This window comes from Pipra filicauda, unplaced genomic scaffold, assembly GCF_003945595.2.
Source record: "Pipra filicauda isolate LSUMZ 115617 unplaced genomic scaffold, ASM394559v2 scaffold81_size6448238_pilon, whole genome shotgun sequence".
NCBI lineage: Eukaryota > Metazoa > Chordata > Aves > Passeriformes > Pipridae > Pipra > Pipra filicauda.
This window is the reverse complement of record NW_024104998.1, coordinates 1,156,422-1,184,141: the sequence shown is the minus strand read 5'-3', so window position 1 is coordinate 1,184,141 and position 27,720 is coordinate 1,156,422. Positions and strand designations below refer to the sequence as shown.

The window sequence follows — 27,720 nt, the reverse complement described above, 5'->3', positions numbered from 1 at the left end:
GATGACATGTTTAAAGTGTCTCAGCTTATGACAATATACATTATCTTGTGTGGCTTTCTACTGCAGACTTAAAACCACGTATGCACAACTAACCACATAAGAGTTCAGTGGTTCTCAACTACTTTTATAGACATATAGTCCTTACCATGACAGACACCTTAAGTTTTTGCGGCTGCTGAGACTGCAGAAGAGGAAACAATGTGTCTTCCACTAAATATGCTTACTCCGTGTTAATATGTTAAAGTTCTTTTTGAAACCAACATTGCTAGCAAAATATTTTACTATTGCTCATTAAGCCCAATGTTGTGGCAAAAGTGGATTTCAGGTCAAATTTTATGGCTGAAGAGATGTAGCAGACACAAGGCCTTTGCAAGGATTGTGTTATTACATACGTCCAAATATACCATCCCTTGACAAGCAAACAGTTAATACTGTATCAGACACAAAATTATATAGATTTAACTTAATTTAATATTAATAATTACAACTCCCCAGCCCTAATAATTTTTTTTAACCTCAACAATATTAAAGTGGAAAAAATATCCCACATATATGTAAAATGTAATAAAGATGCTACTGGTACAGGAACGAATGAAATGAGAGTTAAAATTCTACAGAAATTGTAAGCCTGAAAAAACTGGTGTATTGGAGATCAAAGCAAAAGATTAACAGAAAGAAAACCTCAGATTGCATAGTGTTGAGGAAAAAAGCCTGAATCATCACACACATATGTCTCTAGAATATCTCAACTTTTGTTTTAATAACACTAAGTATTTTTTTGTAAAAAGATTAATATAAAAAGGAATTAGCTGGAGTTGTAGAAGAAACGTTAAGAGTTGTTTCCTTAACCTTTCAGCTGGATGTAAAACAAGCTGTTCAAACTGCTTACCATTTGCCTTGTTCATTTATAAACTGTTGAACTGTATATCCAAACTGCTCTCTTGGTGGACCAGAAAATATTTTTGCTTCCAGGAGCCCAACATTGTAGGCTTCACAGCAGTTATGAAGAATGCCTGTTAACAGAAAGATTAAGATTATTACAGAAGCAATTAAAGAAGAATTTTGGTCCGAGTGAAAAAGGCTCTTCATCTGTGCCAGCTCCCCCAACAGAAGAAAATAAATATAGCCTTTGACACATGCTTGAAAAAAATTGCCTTTTCATTACAGTACCCTGCCCATGCATTATGCCTGTCTAGCACTCTTTACATGTGTTATAATACCCTGGGCAAGGAATGACTCATTCCCTGTTTGCCTTAACAAAAGTTGCAGCATTACTAATGGGAACGTTTTAGCTGAGGGGGGCCAAGATGTATGATTCAGAGGTAGAGTTATCCTCGTTTCCCTTAAGGCATAAGTTAAGCTTGTGGCACAGCAAACACATCAACTGCCTGTTGAGGTACATTAGAATCATAGAGTCTCGTGGTTTGGACAAACCCTTAAGATCATCAAGTCCAACCCTTAACCTAGAAGTGCAAAGTCCACCACTAACCCATGTCCCCAAGTGCCAAATCTACATATCTTTTAAATACCTCCAGGGATCTTAATTCTACCACTTCCCTGGGTAGCATATTCCAATGCTTGACAACCTTTTTCAGGAAGGAATTTTCCTAATATCCACCTAAACCTTCCCTTGCACAATTTGAGGCCATTTCCTCTCATCCTATTACTTGTTACTTGGGAGAAGAGACCGACCCCCTAGGGGCTACACCCTCCTTTCAGGTAGTTGTAGAGAGTGGTAAGGCCACCCCTGAGACTCCTCCACGCTAAACACCCCAGCTCCCTCAGCTGCTCCTCATCAGACTTATGCTCCAGAACTTTCACCAGCTTTACTGCCCTTCTATGGACTCACTCAAGAACCTCAATGTCCTCCTCATAGTGAGGGGCCCAAAACTGAACAAAGGATTTGAGGTGTGGCCTCACCAGTGCCCAGTACAGGGGGACACATTATTGCTGATGCCACTGGCCTTCCTGGCCATCAGGGCACATGCCAGCTCATGTTCAGCTGCTGTTGACCAGCACCCCCAAGTCCTTTTCCACTGGGCGGCTTTCCAGCTGCTCTTCCCTAGCCTGTAGCGCTGTCTGGGGTTGTTATAATCCAGGTGCAGGACCCAGCACTTGGCCTTGTTGAACCTCATACTCATGGCACCACTCCATTGATTCAGCCTGTCCAGATCCCTCTGCAGAGGCTTCCTGCCCTCCAGCAGAACAACACTCCTGCCCAAACTGGTGTCATTTGCAAACTGACTGCGGGTGCACTTGATTCCCTTGTCCAGATTGTTGATGGAGATATTAAGCAGAACTGGTCCCCAAACTGTTCTGAGCCCTGGGGAACACAACCTGTGACTTCCGCCAGCTGGATGTAACTCCATTCACCTCAATTCTCCAGGCTCAGAAAAAATGCCCTGACTGTAACACCTAATACTATTTGTATTCTAGTTTGCAGCACTGGAACAAAAATGAGATTATCTGCTGCATCAGAAAATTTACATTTTTGAGTCATTTCATTATCACACCAGAAGCCTTTGTTTTCAGTTCAAACAGTCTGAACAGTTGTCCAAAGAAAACTTAGAAATACAAACATACAACGTAAACAGCATTAATTAATCATGACACAATGCTGCAACTCTACTTTACTGTGGTCATGATATTTATTGCTTTTCCTTGGGCCCTTGTGCATCTAGGAATAAGGGTATGGTATTCCATGCCATTTTGGAGGGAACCAGCAATGTGGGCTGAGGACTAAGTCCTAAGTGTCACAATTTTGTAGGACATGGGGGCCCACTCCTCATTCATAAAGGACTTGATTTCTTTCTGATAAAGAACTGTAGATTGATATCTAAGGGAATGTCCACTTCAGAAGCTGGTGGAGAAAGGTCAGAGTCCCCTGAGAGATGCTACTGTGAGTAGATAACTCCTTCCCCAGCTTGGAGGTAGAAGGACTGAGACAACAGTGGGATCTCAGGAACAAGCTACAGCCCAGCCAAGGAACACCCTTGGGCTCCTGACAACCTTCCAAACATGGCAATGATGGAAGAAGTAATGACCTGTTGTTGCACTGTGCAGTTACTCTCCAAAGTTCCCATGTAAGGCAGGCTCACAGAGTTGCTCACAGGTTAAACAACATCCTCATTTTTCAACTCCCTTCCTGTGTGCCCAAGCAGAATGAGTTTTATCTGCTCTGCACCATTGTGTAGTAAAGTGGCAGCCTTTTTGATAATCCCTTATAAAAGGGATGCTTTAGGGAGAAATGGCATCTCTAAAAATATAAGATCAAATTCTAACTGTTTTTCTAGTTTTGATGGGCATAGAGCTCACTGTTGGTATCACTCTCTTCCAGGTCCAAGATGCAGCTTTGGAAGAGAGATTAACAGGGATTACATCAGCATAAAACAGCTCACCACAGTAGCTTAGCTGTAACAGTAGTAATGATAATAACATCATAGTGAAAACACTAAAATCACAACCACAGGTTTGCAAGCAAAGTTCATGACCTGTAAAAAATGTCAATGTATTTTGTACCGTTGCCCATAGAATAGAAAACACAAACGTCACTAGCAGAAGACTAAATACAACTCACATTGTTACTGCTTTTTTACCACAAACTCAAAACAGGAAATCATATATTAGTTATCTGAAACAACCACTATCTGCAGCCAGCCTCTGGAAACCAAGAAATCACCCTTTGCTAAAAGTATAGTTCCTTGAGAAGCATCCTTAGAGATAAATATATTTCCTGAGTCATGCTATTTAAGACTGCGGAAGAGAATGTGTACAGACTTATCACTCTGCATTTTGCAAGCCTCTTAACGCTAAACACAACCTCACATAATCGTAATTTATTTCTGGGTTTCTGGGAGAGGGAAAGGATGAGTTGAGATAGAAATTGGCTACTGACAGTTATTCTTTTTTGATCTAATAATATACTATTATCAAAATATTTTTCTGATGTTATATGCTAGGTTTATTTTTTTGTCTGTTGTTAAATTATATTATCCTCAGTCAGAAATCAAGCACAATTTAGCAGTACCCCATTCTCAAGAGGCCACAGGAGACTATACTGCAGTGCCATTCTGCCATATAAGTACAGAAGAACTCTCCACATGGTCCATATGGTGGACATTGAAATAAACTCTGGCTTTTGAATGAGCCAGAAGTATCCTAGAATGATAAACAGTTCCAGTTTGACCCGAAATCCAATGACATCTAGAGAAAAACTCTCGCCTGTCTGGACTCTGTTACACAGTTATTAGCAAATGACACCGGTAGCCAAACGGTAACACTGCTGAATGTCTGCTGTCTGAGCGCATTGCTCAATTTTGGTGCGAATACATGGAAAACGCTTCTGATTATGTCCAAGGTGAGAGTTTTGTTAAATGTTACAGCCAGGGCAAAAGTCTCCTCCAGAACTGGATAAAATTACAGGGACCAACTGTCACAGCCAATAGCCTGAAGGAAAGTCCCATGCTAGTTCAAATTCCCCTAGGGTGCTGTGGCAAGTCAGATGCAGTCAGCACGACGTGCTGGGTTACGTGTTGCCTGTTTATCTCCCACCCTGTACTTGCACTGCAGTATCCATCCCTGGACCTCCCAGGGCCACTCTGGTGGTCCTCCTTTCTCCAGGATTGGGGCTGATTCCAAGAATCAGATCCCAAGCTCCTTGTGGTTCCTCTGGGCTTCATCACAGCTCACAGAAGCAATGCTCTTTTTCTCGTCCCATCCTCCCATTCCTACTACTTACTGAGCCGTTCTACCCATCCTTCCTATTTACTACTGGGGCTTGATTTTATTCTTTTTAATCATTTGTACTACTGTAGTATCAGAACACTTTGAGAGCAAGAATGTCCACCAGGAATAATGGACAAGTGTCTGCCAGATCACAGGTCTCTTCAGAACTGCCTCTATCATGTTCACTTTCTGGACAGGCAGCCAGTCAAGAGCAGTGAAAACAAAAGAGAAAAAAAAGAAATCAGAAAACCTAGCCTCTGAAGACACACTGTTGTCTGTGATATTCTTATGGATCAGCTTTGCCTCTCATTCATGACTTCTTTGCAAAAATCATAGTAGAAATGCTGGCAAATACACTCTGACTCAGCGTGAACATTTATTGAGTGAGCCATAGTTTCAGCATATTTCAGTCACATTGTAAATTCCACATTTTTATAATCATCAGCAGTTTTTATAGATCTACTCCACACAAACCTCACTTGGTTTGGGCCTGGCAAGTATATAGTGGCACTAATATACTAGGCATTTTCCTGCCATTTTCCTCTGTCTGATATAGTGCTTGCACTGTAAGAACATCTTTTATCCATTTTGTACAAGTATCTAAATACAGTACCCAGAAAAAGAAATTCAAGCATTTGCAGGGAAAAAAAAAAAAAAAGAAAAAGCTGTTTCCTTTAACTCTATTTTAAGCCTGTGCAAAATAAGAGGGTCTCTTATGCAATAAAAGGGTGCCAATCATTGAAGCATCTAGGTTCTAAGTACTGTATATTCTAGGTTGGAATGATTCCGTATCTGTTGCTGCCTTCAGGCAATGAATTTTGATAATTTAAGAATCTTGAAATAAAGAAAACTAATTCACTATCTGGATTTTAATAGCTTTTGGTGACAGACTACTACTTTGTGACCTAGTGATGATGATGAGAGATTAGTTGGGCAAGTAAAAATTCATTTCCTAACTTCTGTCTGTAAATGGCACTTTATTTACAGTCAAGTAAACAGACTGTGTGGAACAAAGGAAGTCAGATATAAGCCTAAAGCTTATGAAAGCCCCCCTGAAGACTTCAAAAGCAGCAGTTCCTCTCCAATGACTGGGAAGGGGGCTTGGGCCCCCTTGGGCCCCCCAACATCAAGCTTCAGATAGGAAAAGTAAGAAAAAAATCCTAATGGGCTAAAAGAAACTGTAAGCTTTCTAATAAACTCCAGTATTTCTTGGCATAGCATTTTTTCCCTGGGAGTTCCTGTATTCAGCAAATGCATTATTGCAGTGTAAGCCATAGCAGCTGCAGTGTAGGAGTATTGCTGGTTTTATACTTCTGCACCAGGATGTTCTTGCTCCTAGCAGGATGAAAAGTAATACACGTTATGACTGGGCATCTTTAAACCTCAGCATGTGGGAATTCTTCTATAACTATACATGACAAGTCTAATGATAACTCTAATGCCTTCTGTTTGCTTTATTCTGTTTGTAGTACAAGCTGAAGCAAGTTTTATTGAAGTAAAAGCTCATATAAAGTACACCCAGTTCATAACTGTTTTGATTTTGTAAGCAAAGGTCACGGCTTAAAGTGACCAAGCAGAAAACATATGTCTGGTAACCAATTGCTTAATGTCATCATTATAATACCTCTAGGATTGAAATCCCTTATTCAGATTAACCAGTATATTAAAAAAAAAGATTTTCAGCTGGGTGATAAAATATGAAATCAGATTTTTAGGTGTTTGATTGTTTGGTTAGTGAAATAAGTTTATAAAATTCTAGTAAAATATACTGAATATATTATTAGCCTGCATTTGGTATCATAAGTGTCATAATAAATGTGCCATTTTGTTTTTAGCCTAAATCACTTTTTACTACGTTGCAAAGGTAGTTTGCAATTCCAGTTTAAGATAGCAATATATCACAGAACACCATAATCATACAGACTCAGTTACTCAGTTATGCCAAGTCTCACCTCTCATTAAAACATCCAGTCAAACAGAGGCTTTCACTGCTGTTGTTATTTACAGCTTGCATCAAACAGGTCTAGCAATCGCAGCATCAAGAAAAAAGAAGAGACAATGGACTTTGACTGCTGAGTCTATAAGGATTCACCACACACTAAGTATTAGTTATAAATTTATCTAGCATTAACCTTGTCAGTTGGAAACTTCATCACCTTTTTTTCGTTAGACAGTATGGTATTCACTTCTTTAAACAACTATTAGCTATAACACAGAAAAAAGTTTGTTATATAACCCAGCAAAGTGATAATTTGTCTTTTTGCATGACCATTCATGCCAGTAATGATGCCATGAGAGCATTGCTGGCAGTTCCCTCTGCTCCGTAGCACAGCCACAGCTACAACCACTGGCCCTTGTGCCACCTCCAACAGGACAGCAGACCCTGAGAAACCCAAACTGAAAGTCATAGGCATGCTGAAGGATTTAGGGGTGGAAGGGGATAAGCATGTAGTCAATAAAGAAAAGCAAGGACACGACCCAGCATTATGTTGAAACCATGACAGTAGTACATGCATTTTTGCATGGGTTTTTTAATCCATGAAAAATAAAAAGTCAAGAAAACCCCACTGTTTCCTGAAGTAGTTTCTTAGACTGGCAGCCAGTAAGATGTGTACAGACAACATTGACTTAATTGCTCAGTCTAGCATTTTTTAAAGTATCTATTCATTCCAGAAGATGGCTTTACTTTGCCCCTTACGTTATACTGCTCTAAGAGAGCCACTACAAATTCCACTAAGAAAATTTTCCCCTTAGTCTCAAAGATTTCTTCCTCCAAAGAACACACATCATCAGGGCTCTGAAGCCTGTCAGACCCTGCTGAGGGCAGAGAAAAGAAAGGGGTGGGAGGGATGAGAGAACTCGTAGCTCTTGTTTTCCACTGACTTCATCTCACAATGGATGGACACTCTAGTTCAAGATTTTTCCATGACTGAAATATTTCTAAGGGCTCTCTTTGGGGTAGATTTTCTGGTGTTTTCTATTGTGCAAGGTCACACTGAATCTCCTTAGTTGTCAGGGAACTTTTAAAAGCACTTTTGTCTCACTCCGATGCCCAGCTGGTTAATTTCTTCACCCCTTTGCAAAAGTTTGCTGAAATTGGCTCACAGGTTCCAAAGTTAGTAAGGCAGTACAGGCACCTACAGATACCCTTCACACTATAATGACCTACTGTCCTTGAAATATTAGTCAGAAGGTGGAATGAAGGCAGAAAGGAAAAGTACTGGAGTTATGAAAGAGGGCAGTCAAGTAGTATTTGCTTCATATTAAAGATATTTAGTCTTACTTTGCTGTTTTTCATTAAACAGCAACAACATTTTGATGTAAGAGTGAAGTTACTCCCTTACTATTCAGAACCTATGTTATCAGAGCAATAATCCAACCAGAATTAGTCAAGTATTCTTACAGAAAGACCTATCCGTAATTTGAACAGTGTATATTTCATAATACACGGTGTTTTGAATGCTTTATTGACAAGACTGTGAATACATAAAGAACAAAACAAGCAGCATGCAGTTACTTTAATCTATTTTTGCAATAAGGATGTTCTTCACTGTGGCTTTCAGAAGCCACTAAACAATTTTCACTGCAATGAGTAAAATCTGCACAAAATAAAGAAATAACTCTTTTTTTTCCTTTGTTACTGTAGTAGTCTTCAGTGTAATCTGCTTTACTGTACTGGGATGTGAATTGTGTGCATGCACAGGTAAGGACATCAAGTTCTCATGTAAAACAAGCAATTCTATATTGGTTGCATTTTTGGGGACTTTTCTGCAAATGCACATAAACATAAAACATCTTTTTCATCTATGTTTAGTATACTCAGTCATGGCTAGGTGGAATCCAACCCAACAGGAAAAATAAAAGACTATTTATAATTCAATCTGGAAAGGTGTATTAACCTTTACCCAGTACAGACAATGCAACAAAATATTTTCTCATTAGTTTTCTCCTTTATATTTACTTCTCTATTTTTTGTAATAATTTTTTTCTTTGGTATGCACAACATCAGCAGATACTCACAATGGCATCTAGATACCTTCAGCTGGTGTATTAAAACAGCAGTTTTATAATCACAGTTAATCTGTTTTTATTTAAAACTGAACAGATTTCTTATCGAGAACAACCTTCTAAATACAGACAATGTGAACCTCTGACAGGAATCAAAAGGAGCAAAGAATATGACTGGCAAGACACTGTACTTTTTGTACTGAATGTCCAAGTACTTTATAATCCTCACTTCAATTTCATTGCTGTTATTTCATTATTATGAACTATTACAGAAGCCTGAAAAAACCAAGTCTTCATTTTACTACATCTATTTGTTTTATTTTCTTTTGTCTTGAGACCAACTTTTTCTTCACAACAGCTTCAATATCTCAAATTACTTAATAATTAACAGAAATTATAGCTTTTAGAGTAGAAATAAATTATAGACCAAAAAAACCCCAAAACCCACAAACAAAAAACAAAACCCAGTACCGAGAAGACAGGAAAAACAATGCCTCATTTAGGAACAAATCCTCCCTCCTATTCCTCTTCCTCTCCTCCTTTCCAACAAGTGTTCTTGGCTTAGTTGGCTGACTGCTTCTTCCTGGAAACAGGTCAGCTTCCAGTCGGAAAGCTCCGACTGTGTAAAAGCCTGAGTCACTGCCTTTCAATTACAACAGTTCACAATGCAAGAAGCTGCACTGAGGAGTTATCAATAACCTGCTATAAAAGCAACACAAACACGATACAACACACAAATTGTGACTGAAAAGTTGGAAAGACTGGGATAACACAACTAGATGCTGTCCATTTTATTGTTCCGATACTGCTGCGGAGTAAGATATCTAATTAAATTTACCTATAACTTTGTTACTTACTCTGCAAGACTTGTCTTTCTCCTGATAGCTCCCTATTTGTGGCCCAGATATTGCCCTTCTTGGCTTTGTGAGGAGAGATATAAACTCCTCTTAGCCTAGAGTTAAGAAATCTAGGCAACCTACTACACAAGGACTGATTCCAAGTAAAAGCTTAGGAGCAGTTCCTGCAGGGCTGACAACTTCCTATGAGTTTTTAATAAAGCCAGCAAGTATTCAAACCTACTCAAATTTATTATCCTGGCATGTTTCCGCTCATGTTATCAATGGGAAAAACTTTATTTCACAGGAAATTCACCTGCACCTTTTAAACAGGACATGCAATTTTCCTTTTATCATGGTTTAAACAGGATTGTTCAGCTCTGTCCTTAAGAGTACCACAGTTTGTTCTCAACAATACCACAAAGAGATTAAAAGAATGTGAGGCTAGCAAGCTGTCCACACATGCATATTATATATGCACTTAAGTCAATGGCTTCACATGTAATGATGATAAACACAAAAAACTTTGCATGCTTCCCTATGATAAAAAAATTACTTCTCAAGTGGCATTTCATTCCAGAAAATTCTCTTCCCTCATATTTACATTAACAGTGGTTGTGCTGTTTCTTTTTTAAACCAGGAATATTTCCAAATATAGTCAAAGAATGAGCCACATTACAAATGTAAGAGAGGAAATGCATGTCATCACAGAGAAAACAATGTGTCTGCTATCTGTATACCCTATTTGCCACATTTGCTATGAAAACATGTTTGCATACAGATAAAAAGGCATGTTTTCGCACAAGTATCAAGAAGATGGGAAAGCAACCACAGGTATCATGTACTTCCCTCCCCGTATCACACTCTAGGCTGCATGAAAATTTCAGAGTATTGTAATATATTCTATTGTGTATTATTTCATGTTATATCACTGTTAAACATGATCTGAGAGGCTAAATTAGAAAAAAGCTGAGAGACTCATCATCACCATTGATCCCTCTGTCACTCCAGTGTGGCAGCCTACTGGAGTGCAGAGGACTGCAGCAGTTCCAGAGTGACCCCTGACCCTGCCATTACGCCATTTTTAGGATACCATGTTTAAGGCTCCATTTCTCCCTTGCTCTTCTGAAAATAGTTGGGAGCTCAGTTTTCTGCACTGTACACAGAGAGCTGCAGAAATAAGAACAGCCTCAGCTGTAAAATGTTTGCCACATCAGCTTCCTGCAACAAGAAAACCTCCAAAGCACCACAGGATATATAATACAATACTTGGAAGAGCTAAAATTATCAGAACGTTTGTTCTGTATTAGCATTAATGACAGCTTCTCTCCTCTGATTGTAATGGGAGCTCATGGCTGGGCATCCTGAATGTTAGGTAAGTGGTGCCAATCGCTCACCTGAAATTCTACCTTAATGCACACTGAAATGATCAGTTGTAGCACCATACGTCTAGACAGAATTTGGGTTAATTAAAGTCGGGAAAACAATCCAGGAAGCCCATAATTCAGGAGCTGCCTAGGCCAGAATGAACTTAAAATTACCTGTCACCTCGGTTTCATAGCACAAAGTTGCACAAAGGTTTAGAATATGAATCAGATATAGAAGCAGCCCTCTCCCAGAGCAAGATATCCTACCCTACTGTTAAACCATTCTGATATAATGGCAAAAGGCAATGAATGCTTCTTAATTCAATTATTTCTACTTGAAACAAGTAATTTCTTTTTATGCACTACCAATTCACCAAATGTGAATTAAATGAACAGTCAGTCCAAAAGAGCCAACTCAGTACTCCTCTACTCCCAGATAAGTGCCCGAGACATTAGGCCACAGGCAAGATGTGTCTTTGCCTGTCTGCCTGAAAACATGGATATGCTTCCTGGGATGAGCTGAGACCTAGTTTCAATATCAGAAGGATGCTTGTCAGACTGCTTTATTGCCTGGTAGCAAAGACACTTCTGGAAAACTTTGAGAGGTGAATCTACATCACCATGATGTGAATAACAGAGATGCCTCATGACATAACTAGGTCCACACTTCCCAGGTGACTATTACCATTACTTCTCAAGCAGCTACTTCTTGGAAAAAAGCTAAACTGGACATCTCTCTCCCAAAATTCTTCCCCATCCCTGACTTCAGGGAAAGGAGGCACCTCACACAGGTCCTTGAGAAGGATGGAGTTCAAACACCCTTGATTCACTGCTTAACTGCAGGAGCCTTCCTGATTTGCAAGCAAACACTTTTTGTGCACTTTAAAGGCACCTAAATGTCCCTGCCGAGCCCAAGGCGTCTAACTCTGCACTCTGGGACCATGTTTCAGGTGAAGTGGGGTTGCAGCATCCAACTCCCTGCCCTTGGCCTGCACACCACACTCTGGCCAATCTAGATGCCAGTGTTCAGGTTGGTAACAGACTACCTCTAGCCAGAGTAACTTCAGACAGAAGCTATCTTCTTTTTTTTCATAAAATGTAGCCATTGTACATTTTGGGGCCAGAGAGAAAGACCCACGAACATTCAAGAAGACTTTTCTGGAGATAATACTTTCTTCCACAAAAGCAGAACAGTTGCTTTTTGTCTTCACAGAACCAAAGTCTATTGTAGCTGTCAGCTTCTCAGAAAGACAACTCCAGAGACTCAAGTACTTTTTAGCTGTTTAATATGATGAACTCGCTTTGGGCAGTTTGGAAAAGAAAACAAAAACAAAACAAACAAAAAAAGAAACAAAAGGATATTTGGCTAGAGTTAAATGGATAACTATTATTAGCAGAGCTACTGAAGGACTCCTAAGCAAGTAGGGTTGCTGGATTTTTTCTCTGTTTATTGTTTTGCCAACCTTAATAAAAGAGTTCATTCTCAGTCATTTCTGCTATTCTATATTTGGCCTATATGTATTCCAGGCATGTTTAGACAGAACTCTATCTGGTCAGCATAGTCAGACGAAGAGTCAGATCACTTATATTTTTTCCACTTTGGAAAGGTTAGCTAAGTTCTCATTTAAGGAATTTCAGCTAAATCTGAGTTAATATCTATAAACCCATTCGGTTCTATGTGCATCTAAAGTACTGCATATAAAGACAATTGAATTTTATATTACACAGTAGCAATACCAGATTAAATTGTTCTCATGTTCATTATTAGAGCACTGCTCTCATCGTCTTATTAGAATTTACAGTTAAGAAAGTAGAATTACTGAAAAGTTATTTAATAAAATATTGTGTCATTTTTTCAGTTAGCAATTAACACTCGCCTCAAACAGAAAATTCAAATAAGGATACAGGTACAGGGACATTTGAGTCACACACCCTCCTCTGCAGTGATATTTCGTGACTATCTAGGATGCACTCGTTGCCCCAGGACAAAATGCTGCACTTGCTTCTGCTTTGGACAGGTGCCTCAAAAGGGGATTCTTCCATGATTTACTCTCCTTATTGTAACGCTGCTGTTAAGAAACCAGGACACAAACTCTTGACACAGGTTCCTTGACTTCAACACCTATGTACACATTTACCTAACTAAGAGAACAGGACCAGCCAAGAATAAATTTAGGCCTGAAATTAAGTAATTTACTGTTTTGTTCTTTTAGCAAATTCGTAATGAAGTAGAATTTCTTATCTAGTGTGCTTTCACACTTGCTGAAGGGAAACTCAAAAGCAGCAGTCAAAGAAACTGAGAAGTTATGAGAAGTGATTTCTGTGCACGTGGAAAAGTTAGACACACTGACAGCTAATCCAGCCAGTTTACCTGTGGGCAGCATATAGTACAATACAGGCATATCCCCAAAAGGGCTGGGTTGATAACTTCTCATAATAGCATCCATAGCTGCACTAAACTGGTGAGCCTAGCACAGGTCAGCTATCCCTCAATCAGGTAAAAAGACTGATCTGGCAGTCAGCTGAGGTCATTATTTATTGGGTAATCCAGTGGGTCAAGCAGCCTGGTCATCCACAGCCTTATCATTACACACAGCTTTGTGCTGCAGTCTTAACACAGCATCAACCACAGCCAGCTCTCTGGTCACTTATGTTTGAGACAGATAGCCAGCCAGGCAGACAGATTAACTGTCAGGCAAAAACCTAATTCAGTCTTTCACCACCCCTCCACCCCCACATCCTCAAACTCCATTATTTCCTTAGATATTTCTACTTCGGATACACTCCATCTCAGAAGTGTGCTGTTCACAGTAATTTTCCTCAAGATTTATTTACTGTCTGTTCTTTATTAATAACCAACCATATTATCCAAGGAGATTCATGTGATCAAAAAAAAAAAAAAGGAAAAAGGTAAACAACTGTATGAAACAAGGGAAGAATGATAAACTTGGAAGCAGGTTGCAAAGGGCAAAATAAATCAGGAATAAGCCAAGAGTTCCATTAGGGTTGTGCATAACTTCCAAGCCCTTCACCCTGTCTAACAGCAATTTGAAAGGGACAAAAGAATCCATGACATTCATCATGTGTGACATTCAAGCATGCAGATGCCATTCAGCTGCACACAAAATGTCTTTGCTTATCATGCATTCAAAGAGTCTGTGTTATCTTCTTTGCCTGTATAATTCCTCTTTTAAGTCCTGAATAATATGGAAGTCTTATTATATTTTTAGAGCATACAGATCTCCAGGAGAAAATAAAATTTAGTGCTTTGAAACTCCTGAAATGCTAATGCGGGACTAATTCAAAGTTCAAATTGTTCAAATAACAATCACTAGCACTCAGAAGACTGAGTTTATTTCATAATTCAGAAATTACAGCCTGATTTGGAAGTGATGTAAATGCTTATGCTGACTCCACTACGTGCCTTCAGTGTTCACCTCCAGAAAATGAGTGCAGCATGAGCAGGAAGAACATTATTGCATATTGCTTCACAAGGATACATACTCACACTCAGCTAATACAGATAGAAGGTCTCATTTATCCTGTGTAATTCACATTCACTTACTTTTATTATCCTTTTATCAGTGCCTTGACAAGGCATATGTTTCTATAGCTATTTGGAACAGATATGTGTCAGTCTTTCACATAAAGGTTTGTAAAACTAAGGCTCAGACAGTTCTCTGATATGCTTGACTAATTTCAACTGGAACAGTACAGCCAAATTATTTACACAAAAATTAAGCTTATCAACTCTCTCACTGCACAGGGTCTGAAATCCTAACACTATGTAGTAATCAGAGTGTAGGGCCAGTGATCACTATGTGAAAAAGAAGCCCTAAACATTAAAACTGCTAATGGAAATGTTCTAAGCCAAGCAGATAACGTGTTGGTATGCAAGTGCATGGCTACGCCTATGAGAATCCAGCCTGTGTCCTGTCTGCATTTCAGCGTGGTCACCATGGAAATGGGAACTGGCCTGCACAGAGCCTAACAAAGGAAACCTTTAAATGAAAATAACAACACTGGATACAGACTGCCCAAGATTTCTGCTGGGGAAAATGACTTGCTTTACTTGTCAGAAAATATAGAAACTTCCCTTTTACCTGCATTAATCCTAAAGGAAAGTAATTTTTTCACCCTTAGCGTTTAGACATTAAGTCATTACACTGTCAGTTCCAGTTATTATCCCTCATGAAAATACACTGCATGAACTACACGCAAAACCGACTTTCATTCATTCAAAATTAACAACAGTGAAGAAAGACCACAATGAATAATATTTATATAGTGGCTAGGAAGCACAATAAAAACAAAGAGTAGCAGTACTTTTACTTCTTTAACTTCTTAAATGAAAGTTTTGTGTCACTGAATCAAAAAAGCAAAGAACAATTCATAAATTGTTCCAGAGTGAGGCAGCACACAGTTAAACTTGTTGGTAGGGTCTCGTGTTGACTGTGCCCAAATTATGCACAAATAAATATTAACTGTTAATGTGTTTAGGTGTATGATGGTAATACCCTGTATGATTTCTAAAATAATTTGTACAAAATACAAGTCCTGTAATGCAATATAAATTAAGCCTTGCTCCAATGTGCAATGCTGTGAAAGGCAAAACTCCAAAAATAATACGTAGTAATGCTCCTACTACCCGCTACCTACAACCTCTCAAAGAAAGACAAACTAGAGGTAGTTTTATTTTAAGAAGAGTTCACATTTGGGTACTGCTTTCAAACCATCTCCAGATTATAGAATGATTTTTAACATTAACATTACTCACAAATTTGATAATAAAACAGCAAGGTATCAAAAGATGATCACAAAGAGGGAAAAAGGCAGAAATCAAGATAGGTTGTAAAGCTTTAAGTTGGTGTGCGTGCATTTTCACCCCAAATTCTAGCTTCATTTATTGCACCAAATGTGCAATTTTTGTTTGCTATTCAGTTATCAGTTTGGTCCGTGCTGCTCTGTACATTGCCATGGACTTTTTATATATACAATTTAACCTACTGAATTTGCAGCTTCCTTATGGATTATCTCTACATATCTTGACTATAAGCATTGAAATATTTAAAGGTGACAGAAAATTTATATTTCAACACTCAAGTGAAATGAGAGATCATCTTTAGCCCCATTTTAAAAAAAAAGAAAAATACTAAGCACTTTTGGATATCTAGTGATACAGTTAAAACCTAATTTTTTTCAGACTATTTAGCACATTCAAAATACAATTTCTATTTACTTCAGTCACAGCTGTGAATACACATCAGTTTTGCACATCAAGATGCACTTCCACAACCAGCTCAAGCCACTGGATGTGACAGCATTTAGTGAAAGGGACTTTTCCAGCTTTCCTCCCTCCTCTGGCCAGGAGTTCTGACTGTCCCCTAATGCCAGCACTAACAAAGAAATTGTTCAAGGGAGCAGGATCAGTTTAGCTCATCTCCAGAACTGACCTAGCTCAAAGAGGGGAAAAAAACTATTCAGGCAAATGGGTGCCTGACCTCTTCCCCAGACCAAGCCACAGTGATAGCACAGAGAAACTGGTGGGAACATGCAATCAGGAGTGGATGAAATGACCTTGCAGCGTCAGCTCCACATTCAGGTCAGCTTAACCAGATCGTGAAAACGCAGCTTCAGTTTTGAGAACCCCTGGCTGAGCAAAGAGAAAGAAGAGAGGAACACAAAAGCTCCAACCACATGTCAAAGATTTGATTTAAATGACTCGTCTGAAATTGTATTCAGCTTTTGTGGAAAAAAAAAAAAAAAAAGAAGAGAAAGAATCCATTTTTGCAAGAAAAAAAATATTTATTTCTCTTCATGCTACCTTTCATTCTCATTCATTAGACAACTGTCTAATTTCAAAACTAAGCAAGGCTGGAGTTCCAGCTCCTTCTCCCCTCATACTGTCTTCCTCTGTCCATAGGCAGCGACAGCATGATGCATAGATATGTGGGAGACAAATACAGGTGGCTAACTTACTTCAGGCACTTCCTAAGTTTTGCATATTAAATATCATTATCACAACTTTCATCCCAGAACTGAAGAAAAAGAGTTTGATAGTAGGGTTTTCTATCCCTCTATACAGCTTTACAGCCCATTGCTGAAAAGGTCTGTTTTGTCCTTCAGGCTGCCTGCGTCCTACAGAGGGAACTCATAGCCCTCAAGTGGCCCAAAAGGCATAACCCTTATTCAGCTGCAATTTTTCACTTCGGAATTAGAGTTCAAGGGATGTGTACTTCACAGTGTGGAGATGTTAAGAATGTGTTACAGTTGTATCATCGATGTCCTGGGTTGCTGGAGAAAGGTGCATGATAGGCTTCAAGGTGAAGGACTGCTGAGATAGTACAGGTGAGGCCACCCTAAATTTTACTTCCTCCACTAGGTATGGTCCTCCAACACTATCACTTGATAATTGACACTGAAGTGCATTATTTTCTTAAAAAGCAAAACAAGCTGTTTCATCCAAACCCAGGAGACAGTTAAAATCATACAGTACAGACAATCAGTGGATCCATAAGCAAACTGGAAAGCAAAGTGACTCAAACAACAATGGAGATTGCTGTAAAAATAACAAATAACATGAAAAGACAAGAGAGAAAATTATTGTGTTTGCAGGTGTATACCTAAGATCTCACACAGAAACATCTGACCAAGGTGCATAACAAGCATTCTAACATAATTTTTGTTAGAATCAAGTTGATAAACATACATTTCTTTCGAGAAAAATGCAGTTTTCCAAAGACTTGTTGCTTGGCCAAATTTAGGTAGACAATGCAAATACCACCTTCCTGCCAAATTTCAAATATCTCCTCTGAAGCATGAGGGCACTAGAGCTTTCCAAAGAAAATGTTACCAGAATTGAGCCCAAGAAAGCTACTGTATTTTCCACTGGCTTCACTCTTGGAGACAGCTGGGCTGTTTTGGCTCTGACTTTCAAGAACAGGGTAAGGAAAAAAGCTGGATGCTTAAAATGTAAATTTAAAGAACTAGACCTGGCAAACCTACAAGCAGTGTGTAACAACAGAAAGCTTCAGGCTTTGTTGCATAGGTCATCCTATTAAATAGTTCACTTATTCCTCTCAACATAATCTACTTCTGTATGGTATACACCTTCTGGTCAACAATTAATATGGTTAGCAGCAAAGTCATATCATCAAAACAGTGGTTCTATTGCATATTTCTTCTTCTTCTAGCACCTAAAAAGTCTTAATGACTTTACAGGCACAAAGTACACATCAACAAAGAGTAACCCACTACTTTACTAACCATCACCTTAATTTTACTTTAATTTGGAGACACAACGAAGCACCTCATGTGATCCAATTAATATAACTGATTCAATCAATTTGAAAATTATTATGGGGTATCTGCAACAGTACCACCATAAGTAGGACTCCAAAAACACCCTGGGAAAATGCTCCCATCCTGAAACTTACTTCTACAAGATCAAAAAGGGCCGAGTAAGTATTAACTCAGTAATTGTATTCACTAACATCAAACATCATGACACACCTGAATTCAAAATTATGACAGCTTTCAGATGTATAAATTAAGATAAATCATGGATAGGGCCTGGACAAAATAGACCTATCCCCCCTCTGTCAGTCTCAATGCCAGGAGAATCCTCCTCTTACAATTAGTCCTTACCTTCTGCTTTCAGCACCACTCTACAAACCTTTGCAAGTCCTACGACCCCATTTTTACATTACAGGGAATGTTAATGGTCCTGGTGTGCAGTGGCCATAATCAGGAGAATAAGGAATAGATGAGGTAAAAGTGCGGAGTGAATTTTGCCAATTGGTACTTTTCAGAATTTTTCTTTTTTAAAAAAATTACCATATTGTTTGTGCACTGTATATCTCATCACAGGTTAATATTTTTGGTTTTTATTTCACACCCTGCAGCCACACATTCCACTGCAGAGGTTGCTATAGTTACTGAAAGAACAAGTTTGAACACCTCATCGGTGAAAACTCATTTTCATGCTGCCTCTTCCGTGACTTGCTAATTAAGGGTTTGTGAGAGTATATAGCAATATTAAAACTCTGAAAGTGCCTGGGAATTTGCTAATGGCAAGTGATTATGATGACTTATAGTTCCCAGGAAAATATATGTAATGATAATTAAGTCAAGAGTAGGAAGAGATGGTTCAAGTTTCCCTGCCCTTTTCCAAGGAGCGACATCTACCCGACAGGGGTGGTAACAGACCTAGAGGACTCTTGCGAATTAGGAACAGCATTCACAACGAGATCATCATCTTCGCGTTTAAAAAGGTATAATCACCATACACCGAAAATTCACAAATCAGACTGTTCCCGTTCCCTCCAGCACACACACACTCCAGCACACACACACTCCATTTACGGGAAGGTGAACTCCACGCCACTCCGGGAGCTTAACCTGTTTTAAAAACGCCGCCAATGCATCGCACTCACACACAGCCACAGCCACAACCACACACGGCCTTCGCCCAAGCACCGCAGGGGCGCTCGCAGCCAGGCGCCCCCAGCCCGCCCCGCCCGGCCCCGCCATACTCTGAGGGGCGGCGGCCGCAGCCGGAGGCCGCCCCCCGCTCCGTGCCGGGCGCGGCTGGCGCCTCTCGCCCGCGGGGAGACTTTCCCTCCTGCCTGCCTGCCTTCCTTCCGTCCTTCCTTCCCAGAGCGGGGAGACATACACACAGACCTACCCAGCGCGAGGAGCAGCAGCGGCAGCGCCGCCCTCGCAGAGCCCATGTCGCGGTGCGGTGCGAGGCCGGGCCAGTGCCAGTCCCGAACTGGCCCCTTCCAAGCGCGCCACTGAGCGCCACCTGCTCCGAGCCGCCCCGAAATACTCCTCCTCCTCCTCCTGCTGCTTTTGCTCCTCCTCCTCCTCCTCCTCCACGCGCCCTGCACTTCGCAGGCGAGGAGGGGCCGGAGGCTGTTCCCCCGTCCCCTACCCACTCGCCCCTCACCCGCTGCGCTGGCCAGAGGTCCCTTGCGGGTTCTGCAGACGAGTTGCTTCCCTCGGTACTCCCCCAGTTTCATTCCCTAGAAGAGACTCCCGCGGTCGTCCCGCCTGGCGGTGCCCGAGGCTGCCTGCTCTGTCCTCGACGCTGCGCTGGAAGGAGGGCTCCAGGACCGGGACACCCCCGACCCCGACCCGGGGTACGAGACAACAGCGCTTTGGAGCGGTGGGGATCCCTGTTATGAGTTTTGGAGTCAGACACGTGTAGAATAGTCGTAAAACTTCTATTTATTTAACAGCGTAGAGTGACTGTCTTCCTCAAGTATTACATTCCACATTTAATGACACTGAGTCTGTATCTTCTTCAAATGAAATTCCTGCAGCATATTTCCCCAGGAGTGCAACAGGATCCAGGAGCCTTGCCACACAGCTCATCTGAAGTTAGCAGTGATGGTGATGATGCAAAATAGCTGCCTGCCTTGGCTTAGGTGCCAGGCCAATATCCAGGGAGACAACGTGAATCAAAGCCAGTAAAAATAGGGAGGTGAGGATTTTGACTTGCTAAGAATCAGACAGAAATGCAAAGTGCTGTGCAGCTCTCAGCCTACTTAACCTTGTCATCACTGTTTGAATACTGTATATTCAGAGTATTTCAGAAACATTCTTTTTGTCCATCCCACAGTTCTGGTAAATATCAAAATCTATGGCACTGCCTTTTCATATGGGATGTATTCTATTGTGTGATGAATTCTGCTGAATAATTTGAAGTTCTTGGCATTAACACTGTGTAATGAAAAAGACAGTTTGCCTGGAATACTGAAATAGAAATGCTTCCTTTCTTTACCCTTTTCAGCATCTAGGTCATGGTCCTTTAGGTGTGACACACACTGTAGCTATTGTTTCAGGAGCACCACGTGTTCTCTCAGCTTCTTATTTCTTTTTAACATTCTGAAACTGAGCTCTAAGTTAAAATGAAGAAGCCTGTCAACATTTTATATGGACATCATGTGGTTAAAGGAAACTCCACCAGGATATTAAAATCCACTTGATAGTATTGCATCAGAGACTTGTCTTTTTATAACTTACATTGATTTTTTTCATGATTTTACTTTTTAGGACACACAGGTGTGTTACCCATCCTAATGCATAACCCTGTACAAGGACTCACTGTGAGCAATTCCCAAGACACTGTCTCTTCTGAACTCTGGAGCCTTTGGTCAGTCATTGCCAGGAATGACTCATGAGGTTCTCAGAACAGTCCCTGTGCCTCCTTTGTGTGGTGTCACAGAAGCCCCGAAGGCACTTCAAGGTGCAGCTATTGAAGGCAGAAACATCAGCTTTAGTACCAAGTGTGATCTAGTGACCAATAAGCAAATAGCGATAGGAAGAGCAGCCCTAGGTGCTTCTCTTCCCATCTGCTTGTGTGTGCCACTCGGGGACAAGGAGGAAAATCTATACTTCCACAAGGAAGAAGAAGAATACTAATTAATGGGTGCTAATGAAAGGACAATAAAAGCAAGCAAACAAACAAAAATCCCCAGGATAGAGAAAAATTGTTTCTTAATAATGAAATAAAGCTAGAATCCCCCTCTCCCCCACCCTAAAATAACCTCCACAGACTAATAGGTCTCAGTTTCGTAAGAAACAATATCTTTGATTCAGTTACATCATTCTAATTATAAATATACCCTAAGGATATGAAAGTTTCTTTCTCATCCAGACACAATGTTGAAGAATAATTTCTCACACGCAAAGGTTGTCTCTTAGGCTGTTGTTTGTCAGACCAATATTTTTCGTATTTACAAAGAATAAGTCTTGGGAGAATAAGTACTGTGACAGTTATTGTATTCTTTAACAATATTGCCTTAGGTGAATACTTTTGTTTTAAATTATTATAAAGCATTTGATAACAATCCTCTCATATAATCCTGAACTGTACTTTGCGTATTATAGAAAACAAGAGTTTCTATATTGTGCAATATTTCACCTTTTTGACTCACTTCAGAAATATACATATATTGCACAAAACTCATTCTTTATTATTGTTCATGTACAATGATAATGAAATTACTCAGAGAATGGTTTGGTTAGTGCTCTTTATCTCTGCACTATAAAATGGGTTCGGATATACACCCTTTTCTCTACATATGTTTGTAGTTTAATGATGTTTTATAGCACCTCATTGTGTTTGCTTGTCAGTGATCACAGGGACACTTGCCAAAACCACCATATCTGCCTGAGCTGGTTTGCAAAGTTTCAGGCTTGCTTCTATGCAAATACGGATTACTTCCACATTAGAACAAACCATTTTGTTGGCAAGGGCCAAACAAACTTTCTTATTCGGAGTAAGGACTGTGAGAAGCAAGTTGCTTGATCAGTTCCACTATGTAAAGATCACCATAGTTTTTACATTTTCAAGAAAAAATAATAGTTATAAAGTGAAGATACTGAACAAGTACTTTTTCTTAAAAGATATTCTGGTGAACACATAGTTAATAATAAACTTTACTTTCAACTTTTACAATCTACGAGTGCTATCCTAGCTTTCTAAGGTGACAAAAAATTGCACAATTAATGCCAGCATTCTCAGAAAAACATTCAGGTATTTCCACATCTGTCATTTGCAAGGGCTGACCACAGAATCAGAGTTATGGTGGTATGCCAAACTTAGGAAGTTCTCTGTTAATGTATTTCTGGGAGGGAGTCTTAAATGGGGACATCATTTACACAAAAAGGCCAAGGTGCATGGGTCCAGATCACTCTTTGGTGTAATTTCTCTGAAGATGTTAGGGGGAAGGACTACTGAGTATCAGTTATTATTTTTGGCAGACACATGATGTCTGTAACAAAAATATTACATTAAGGGCTGCACTGAAAGGAAAAAGAGTAAGCTACTAAAAATAAATCAAATCTAAAAAGGAAATGTTAAAATTATCTGTAAAGATGTAGATTAGACATTAGTAATAAGTCAGTTTTGAAATTATAATGGAAAAGACCAAAAATACGTAAATGACATTTTAAGAATCATATAAGCAAAGAGTAGAGGACAAAACAGTATTTTGCTATGCTACTGTCCAAACCAAAAATTTTTAATACTTTGTGCGACTTTGGTTCAATCATCTCCAAATGCTACAGAAAAAACAGAAAAGTTGAGATGAAGAAAAGAAGGTGGGGAAAGGCTTCAATACTAAGGCTAATTAAGTAAAGTAGTAGGGTCAGTGTGGCTGAAAATTCACCCACCCAGAAGCATACACAAAGGAAGTTGCAAATGGGTTGCAAACACAGAAAAAAAAGGCAGTTTGGTTTAAAATACGTAGTGTTGCTTCCTTACCTCCCTGCACGTCTCAAACTCTCCAACAATTATTCAAATCCACTTTGGGAAGCTGATTTTCTTACATGGTGATAAAGAGTAAGCCATCCCAGAGTTCAAAATTTAAACCAAGTAACCTGCTTTACACAAAAAAAATTTAAAATTAACAGGATAGGGCTAATAGAGATGACAAAGACTCAACACAGACCATGGTAAAATGTTTGAAAGTCCTACGGGGTCAGCATGCATTTGGTCTCTTAACCAAGGAATATGAACTTTGGAATGACTAAACAGGATTAAAGAAGTCAAAATCTTAGGAGAAAACCCAGCAGCCATACGTAGCTCAATGCTCCTTTTCACTACAGGCAAAAACAAGTACGCCAGTGTTCTGATCTGAAGAGCAGTCCAGCAGAAATAACGTGAGTCTGTCATCTGAGAAATAAATATGAAATTGATTTTGAAGACAGGATTCTTGTATAGTGCAGGCATCATATCCTCAGCAGGAGTTTTGTTACTCTCAAGTCTTGCTCTTGATGCACAGCACCACTTCCTACTCTGGATATACTGGCACACATTTACCTGTTTCTTGCTGTTTTGACTGAACTGTGTCCTACCTAGCACAGAATATATACATATATTTTTACCAGTAAATTTTTTAGGTGAGGAAAACTTATGCCTATAATGGCAAAATTATATTAATGGGATGTAATGAAGCCAGTGAGGAAGTGTTCCATTTACCTGTGATCCTCAAAAATAAGGCCATATAGGGGAGCTTGCTAATTCAGCCTATGTAATTTCAGGGTCTCTAAAGCAGCTGATGTGCTAACCCAGGAAGTTTAGCCTAATTACCAAAGTATTAACCTTGATACAGCTCCAGTAACCACATGAACTCCTAAAAATATTGGGTATCTTGAAAATATTTATCAGACAAGGTGATTCTGCAGGCCTCCATGTTAGACCTAGTGCTCTTCAGCATCTTCATAAATGACTGGGACATGGGACTAAGAAGGTTTGCAGACAACACAAAACTGGGAGGAACTGTTGGCTCCCTCAAAGGCAGGGAGGCCCTGAAGAGAGACCTTGACAAATTAGAGGGCTGGACAATCACCAACCATATGAAGTTCAACAGGGGAAGTGCTGGATTCTGCACCTGGGATGAGGCAGTGCTGGATGTACCTACAGACTGGGGAATGAAATGCTGGAAAGCAGTGCCATGGAAAGGGACCTGGGGGTCCTGATCAATGGAAATTGAATATGAGTCAGCAGTGCCCTGGCAGCCAGGAGGGCCAGCCGTGTCCAGAGGGGCATCAGGCACAGCATTGCCAGCTGTTCGAGGGAGGGGATTGTCCTGCTCTGCTCTGCACTGGGGCAGCCAAACGAGGGCAACAAAGATGGTGAAGGGCCTTGAGGGGAAGCTGTATGAGGTGTGGCTGAGGTCACTTGGTCTGTTCAGCCTGGAGAAGACTGAGAGGAGACCTCATTTCAGTCTACAACTTCTTTCTGAGAGGAAGAGGAGGGCAGCAGTGATCTCTGTGATGACCAGGGACAGCACCTGAGGGAATGGCCTGAAGTTGTGTCAGGGGAGGTTTAGGCTGGATATTGGAAAAAGGCTCCTCACCCAGAGGGTGGTTGGCTACTGAAACAGGCTCCCCAGGAAAGCGTTCACAGCACCAAGCCCACCAGAGTTCAAGAAGTGTTTGGATGATATTGTCAGGCACATGGTGTGACTCTTGGGGATGGTCCTGTGCAAGGCTAAGGCTTGGACTTAGAATAGAATCATAGAATCGATTGGGTTGGAAAAGACCTCCGAGATCATCGAGTCCAACCCTCGGTCCAAATCCAGTCCATTTACTAGATCATGGCACTCAGTGCCACGTCCAATCTGCATTTAAAAATCTCCAGGGATAGTGAATCCACCACCTCTCTGGGCAACCCATTCCAATGCCTGATTACTCTCTCTGTAAAGAATTTTCTCCTGATATCCAACTTAAATTTCCCCTGGCAGAGCTTAAGCCCGTGTCCCCTTGTCCTATTGCTGAGTGCCTGAGATGATCTTTGTGAGTCCCTTCCAACTCAGCATGGTGCTGGGTCCTTCCCCTGGGTCACAATAACCCCAGGCAGTGCTACAGGCCAGGGAAAGAGGCTGGAAAGCTGTGCAGTGGAAGAGAACCTGGGGGTGCTGGTAGACAGGGGCTGAACATGAGCCAGCAGGGTGTCCGGGTGGCCAAGAAGGACAATGGCAACCTGGCCTGTATCAGCCATAGTGTGGCCAGCAGGACCAGGGCAGTGACTGTCCCTCTGTACTGGGCACTGGGGAGGCCATGCCTCGAATCCTGTGTTCAGTTTTGGGCCCCTCACTACAATAAAAACATTGAGGTCCTGGAGCGAGTCCAGAGAAGGGCAACAAAGCTGGGGAAGGGTCTGGTGGACGATTCCTGTGTGAAGCAGCTAACGGAGCTGGAGCAGACGAGGCTCAGGGGAGACCTTATTACTCTCTACAACTACCTGAAAGGTGGGGGTTAGTGTCTTTTCCCAAGTAACAAGCAACAGGACAAGAGGATATAGCCTCAAGCTTCACCAGGGGAGATTCATGTTAGTCATTAGGAAGTATTTTTTTGCAGAAATGTTGCTTAAGCATTGGAATTGGCAGCCCAGGGTGGAGTCACCATTCCTGGAGGTGTTCAAGAAATGACTGGATGTGGCTCTCAGGGCTATGGTTTAGTTGATACGGTGGCGTTCTGTCAAAGGTGGGACTCGATGATCGTGGAGGTCTTTTCCAACCTTAATGATTTTATGATTCTGTGAAACATGTTGTAGCAGTATCCTATAAGGCATATATTGCTCTCTAATATTCTTGCTGAGAGCTATAGGCAATTTTCCAAATACTGGAAATCCGTGACATAAAGGAGCCAGAGACTCTGAGCTGATTTTGGCAGATCCCTCATATAAACAGCAAAAAGCAATTCAGTTGTTTCTGAAGTTCCTGAGAGTCTCAAAACCTTCAACACCAATACCACCAGAACCATTTTTTTTTTTCCAAACTAAGAGGGTCATGGGAAATTTTAGCTGAACCCTAGAAGTTTTGAGATGCAATAGCATCTGTTTTGGCACAGTGTAAAATGGCTGAAGCCAGAGTAATAGGCTCGCGTCAGTGAGATTTTAAGAGCTGGAAAACAAGAAAGTGTGCTATGAATGGCTATTAGTTTGGGCCATGAGACGAAAATACTCAGGAAGGTTTCTCTGTGTGTGTGTGAGTGTTCCCTAGAAGGAAAGAAAATAATTTCATTTTCTCAGAGTATGTCTACTGTCACAGAATTGCAAAACTACAAATGCTTTTCAGGGAAAACTGAGGAGATCCTCTGTTTTTCATCTTACAATAAGATGTAAAGATGTTGTAATGGAAAACGATATGAAGAAGCTTTCACAACAGAAAGTTTCCCCAGGAGGGAGAATAATGATCTTTACCCTGTGAGGAAAAACGATGACACCCATCATATGAACAAACCTTAAGGACCATATGTAATACTGAACCAGATATATGAAGCTTTGTAATAAATATTAACTTCCAGTACCAAATCAAGCTGAACCACAACTGAGAAGTGTGATATCACCCCTGCTGAAAGTGAACAATGAGTGTGTGAAGGGGATGGACAAAGTGTGCCAAGACAACTGACCTGCTAATCAAAAAGTGCAATTCACTTTGAATACTTCTGCTCCCTCCCCCATTTCTTTGAAAATCCCCAGGAGATGCAACATTCAGTGAGCCCTTGAGGAATGTCTGTCCTTTCTGAGAATACTCAGAAACTGAGAAAAGAAGAAGGGCAGAAAGGTAAGTGTACAAAGAGAGGAAAGGCAGTAAAGTATCTCCATGCCCCACTGTGGTGAGTTCACCTTGGCTGAACGCCAGGTGCCCACCCAGCCGCTCTATCCCTCCCCTTCCCAGCCGGACAGGGAAGAGAGTAAGGTGGGAAAAGAAAACAATACAAGTTGTGGGTTACGATAAGGCAGTTTATATTGATGCAAAAAAAAGAAAGCAAAAGCAGCGTGCGCGCGCACAAAGCAGAAGCCAGCAGTTAATCTCTACGTCCCGTAGCAGCGATGGTCGGCCACTTCTCTGAGACACAGGGCTCCAGCACACATAGCTGTTGTCAGCAGGCAGCCATCAGAGACAGTGAGTGCCTCCGGTCCTGCTCCTTGCCTCAGCTTTTATATCCGGGTTGACGTCATATGGTATGGAATATCCCCTTGGTCAGTGTGGGTCAGCTGGCCTACTTGTGTCCCCTCCCAGGAGCTCGCCCGCAATTGAATGTTACAGTGCTGTGCTCAGCAGTAGCCAAAACATGGATGTGTTATCAACACTCCCCTAGCTACCAATGCAGAGCACAGCACTGTGAGAGCTACTATGGGGAAATAAATTCCAGCTCAGCCAGGCCCACCACACTCACTGTGCTACTCAGAAGAAAAATCTGCCTGAAGGTCTTTTACTCACCTTTTTTTTTCTTGAGTGAATAGATGAAGTCCAGTATCTCTG

General features: G+C 40.7%; 1 protein-coding gene across 3 annotated transcripts in view; it reads right to left on the bottom strand.

Annotated features, from left to right (window-relative positions):
• The window catches only part of ITGA2 (integrin subunit alpha 2), a 68,993-nt gene extending 49,267 nt beyond the window's left edge, over nt 1–19,726 (bottom strand). For 2 of the 3 annotated variants that reach the window (XM_027716334.2, XM_039390435.1), the window contains exons 1-2: nt 19,623–19,726; nt 890–1,013 (exon numbers count right to left, since the gene is read on the bottom strand). In XM_027716334.2, the coding sequence (XP_027572135.2) occupies nt 890–1,013; nt 19,623–19,668 (170 nt within the window). In that variant the 5' untranslated portion in view covers nt 19,669–19,726. Of the gene's footprint in view, nt 1–889; nt 1,090–19,622 lie in introns of those variants that run through there. The other variant, XM_039390434.1, reaches the window with a different exon arrangement.
• Nucleotides 19,727–27,720: the final 7,994 nt, after the last annotated feature.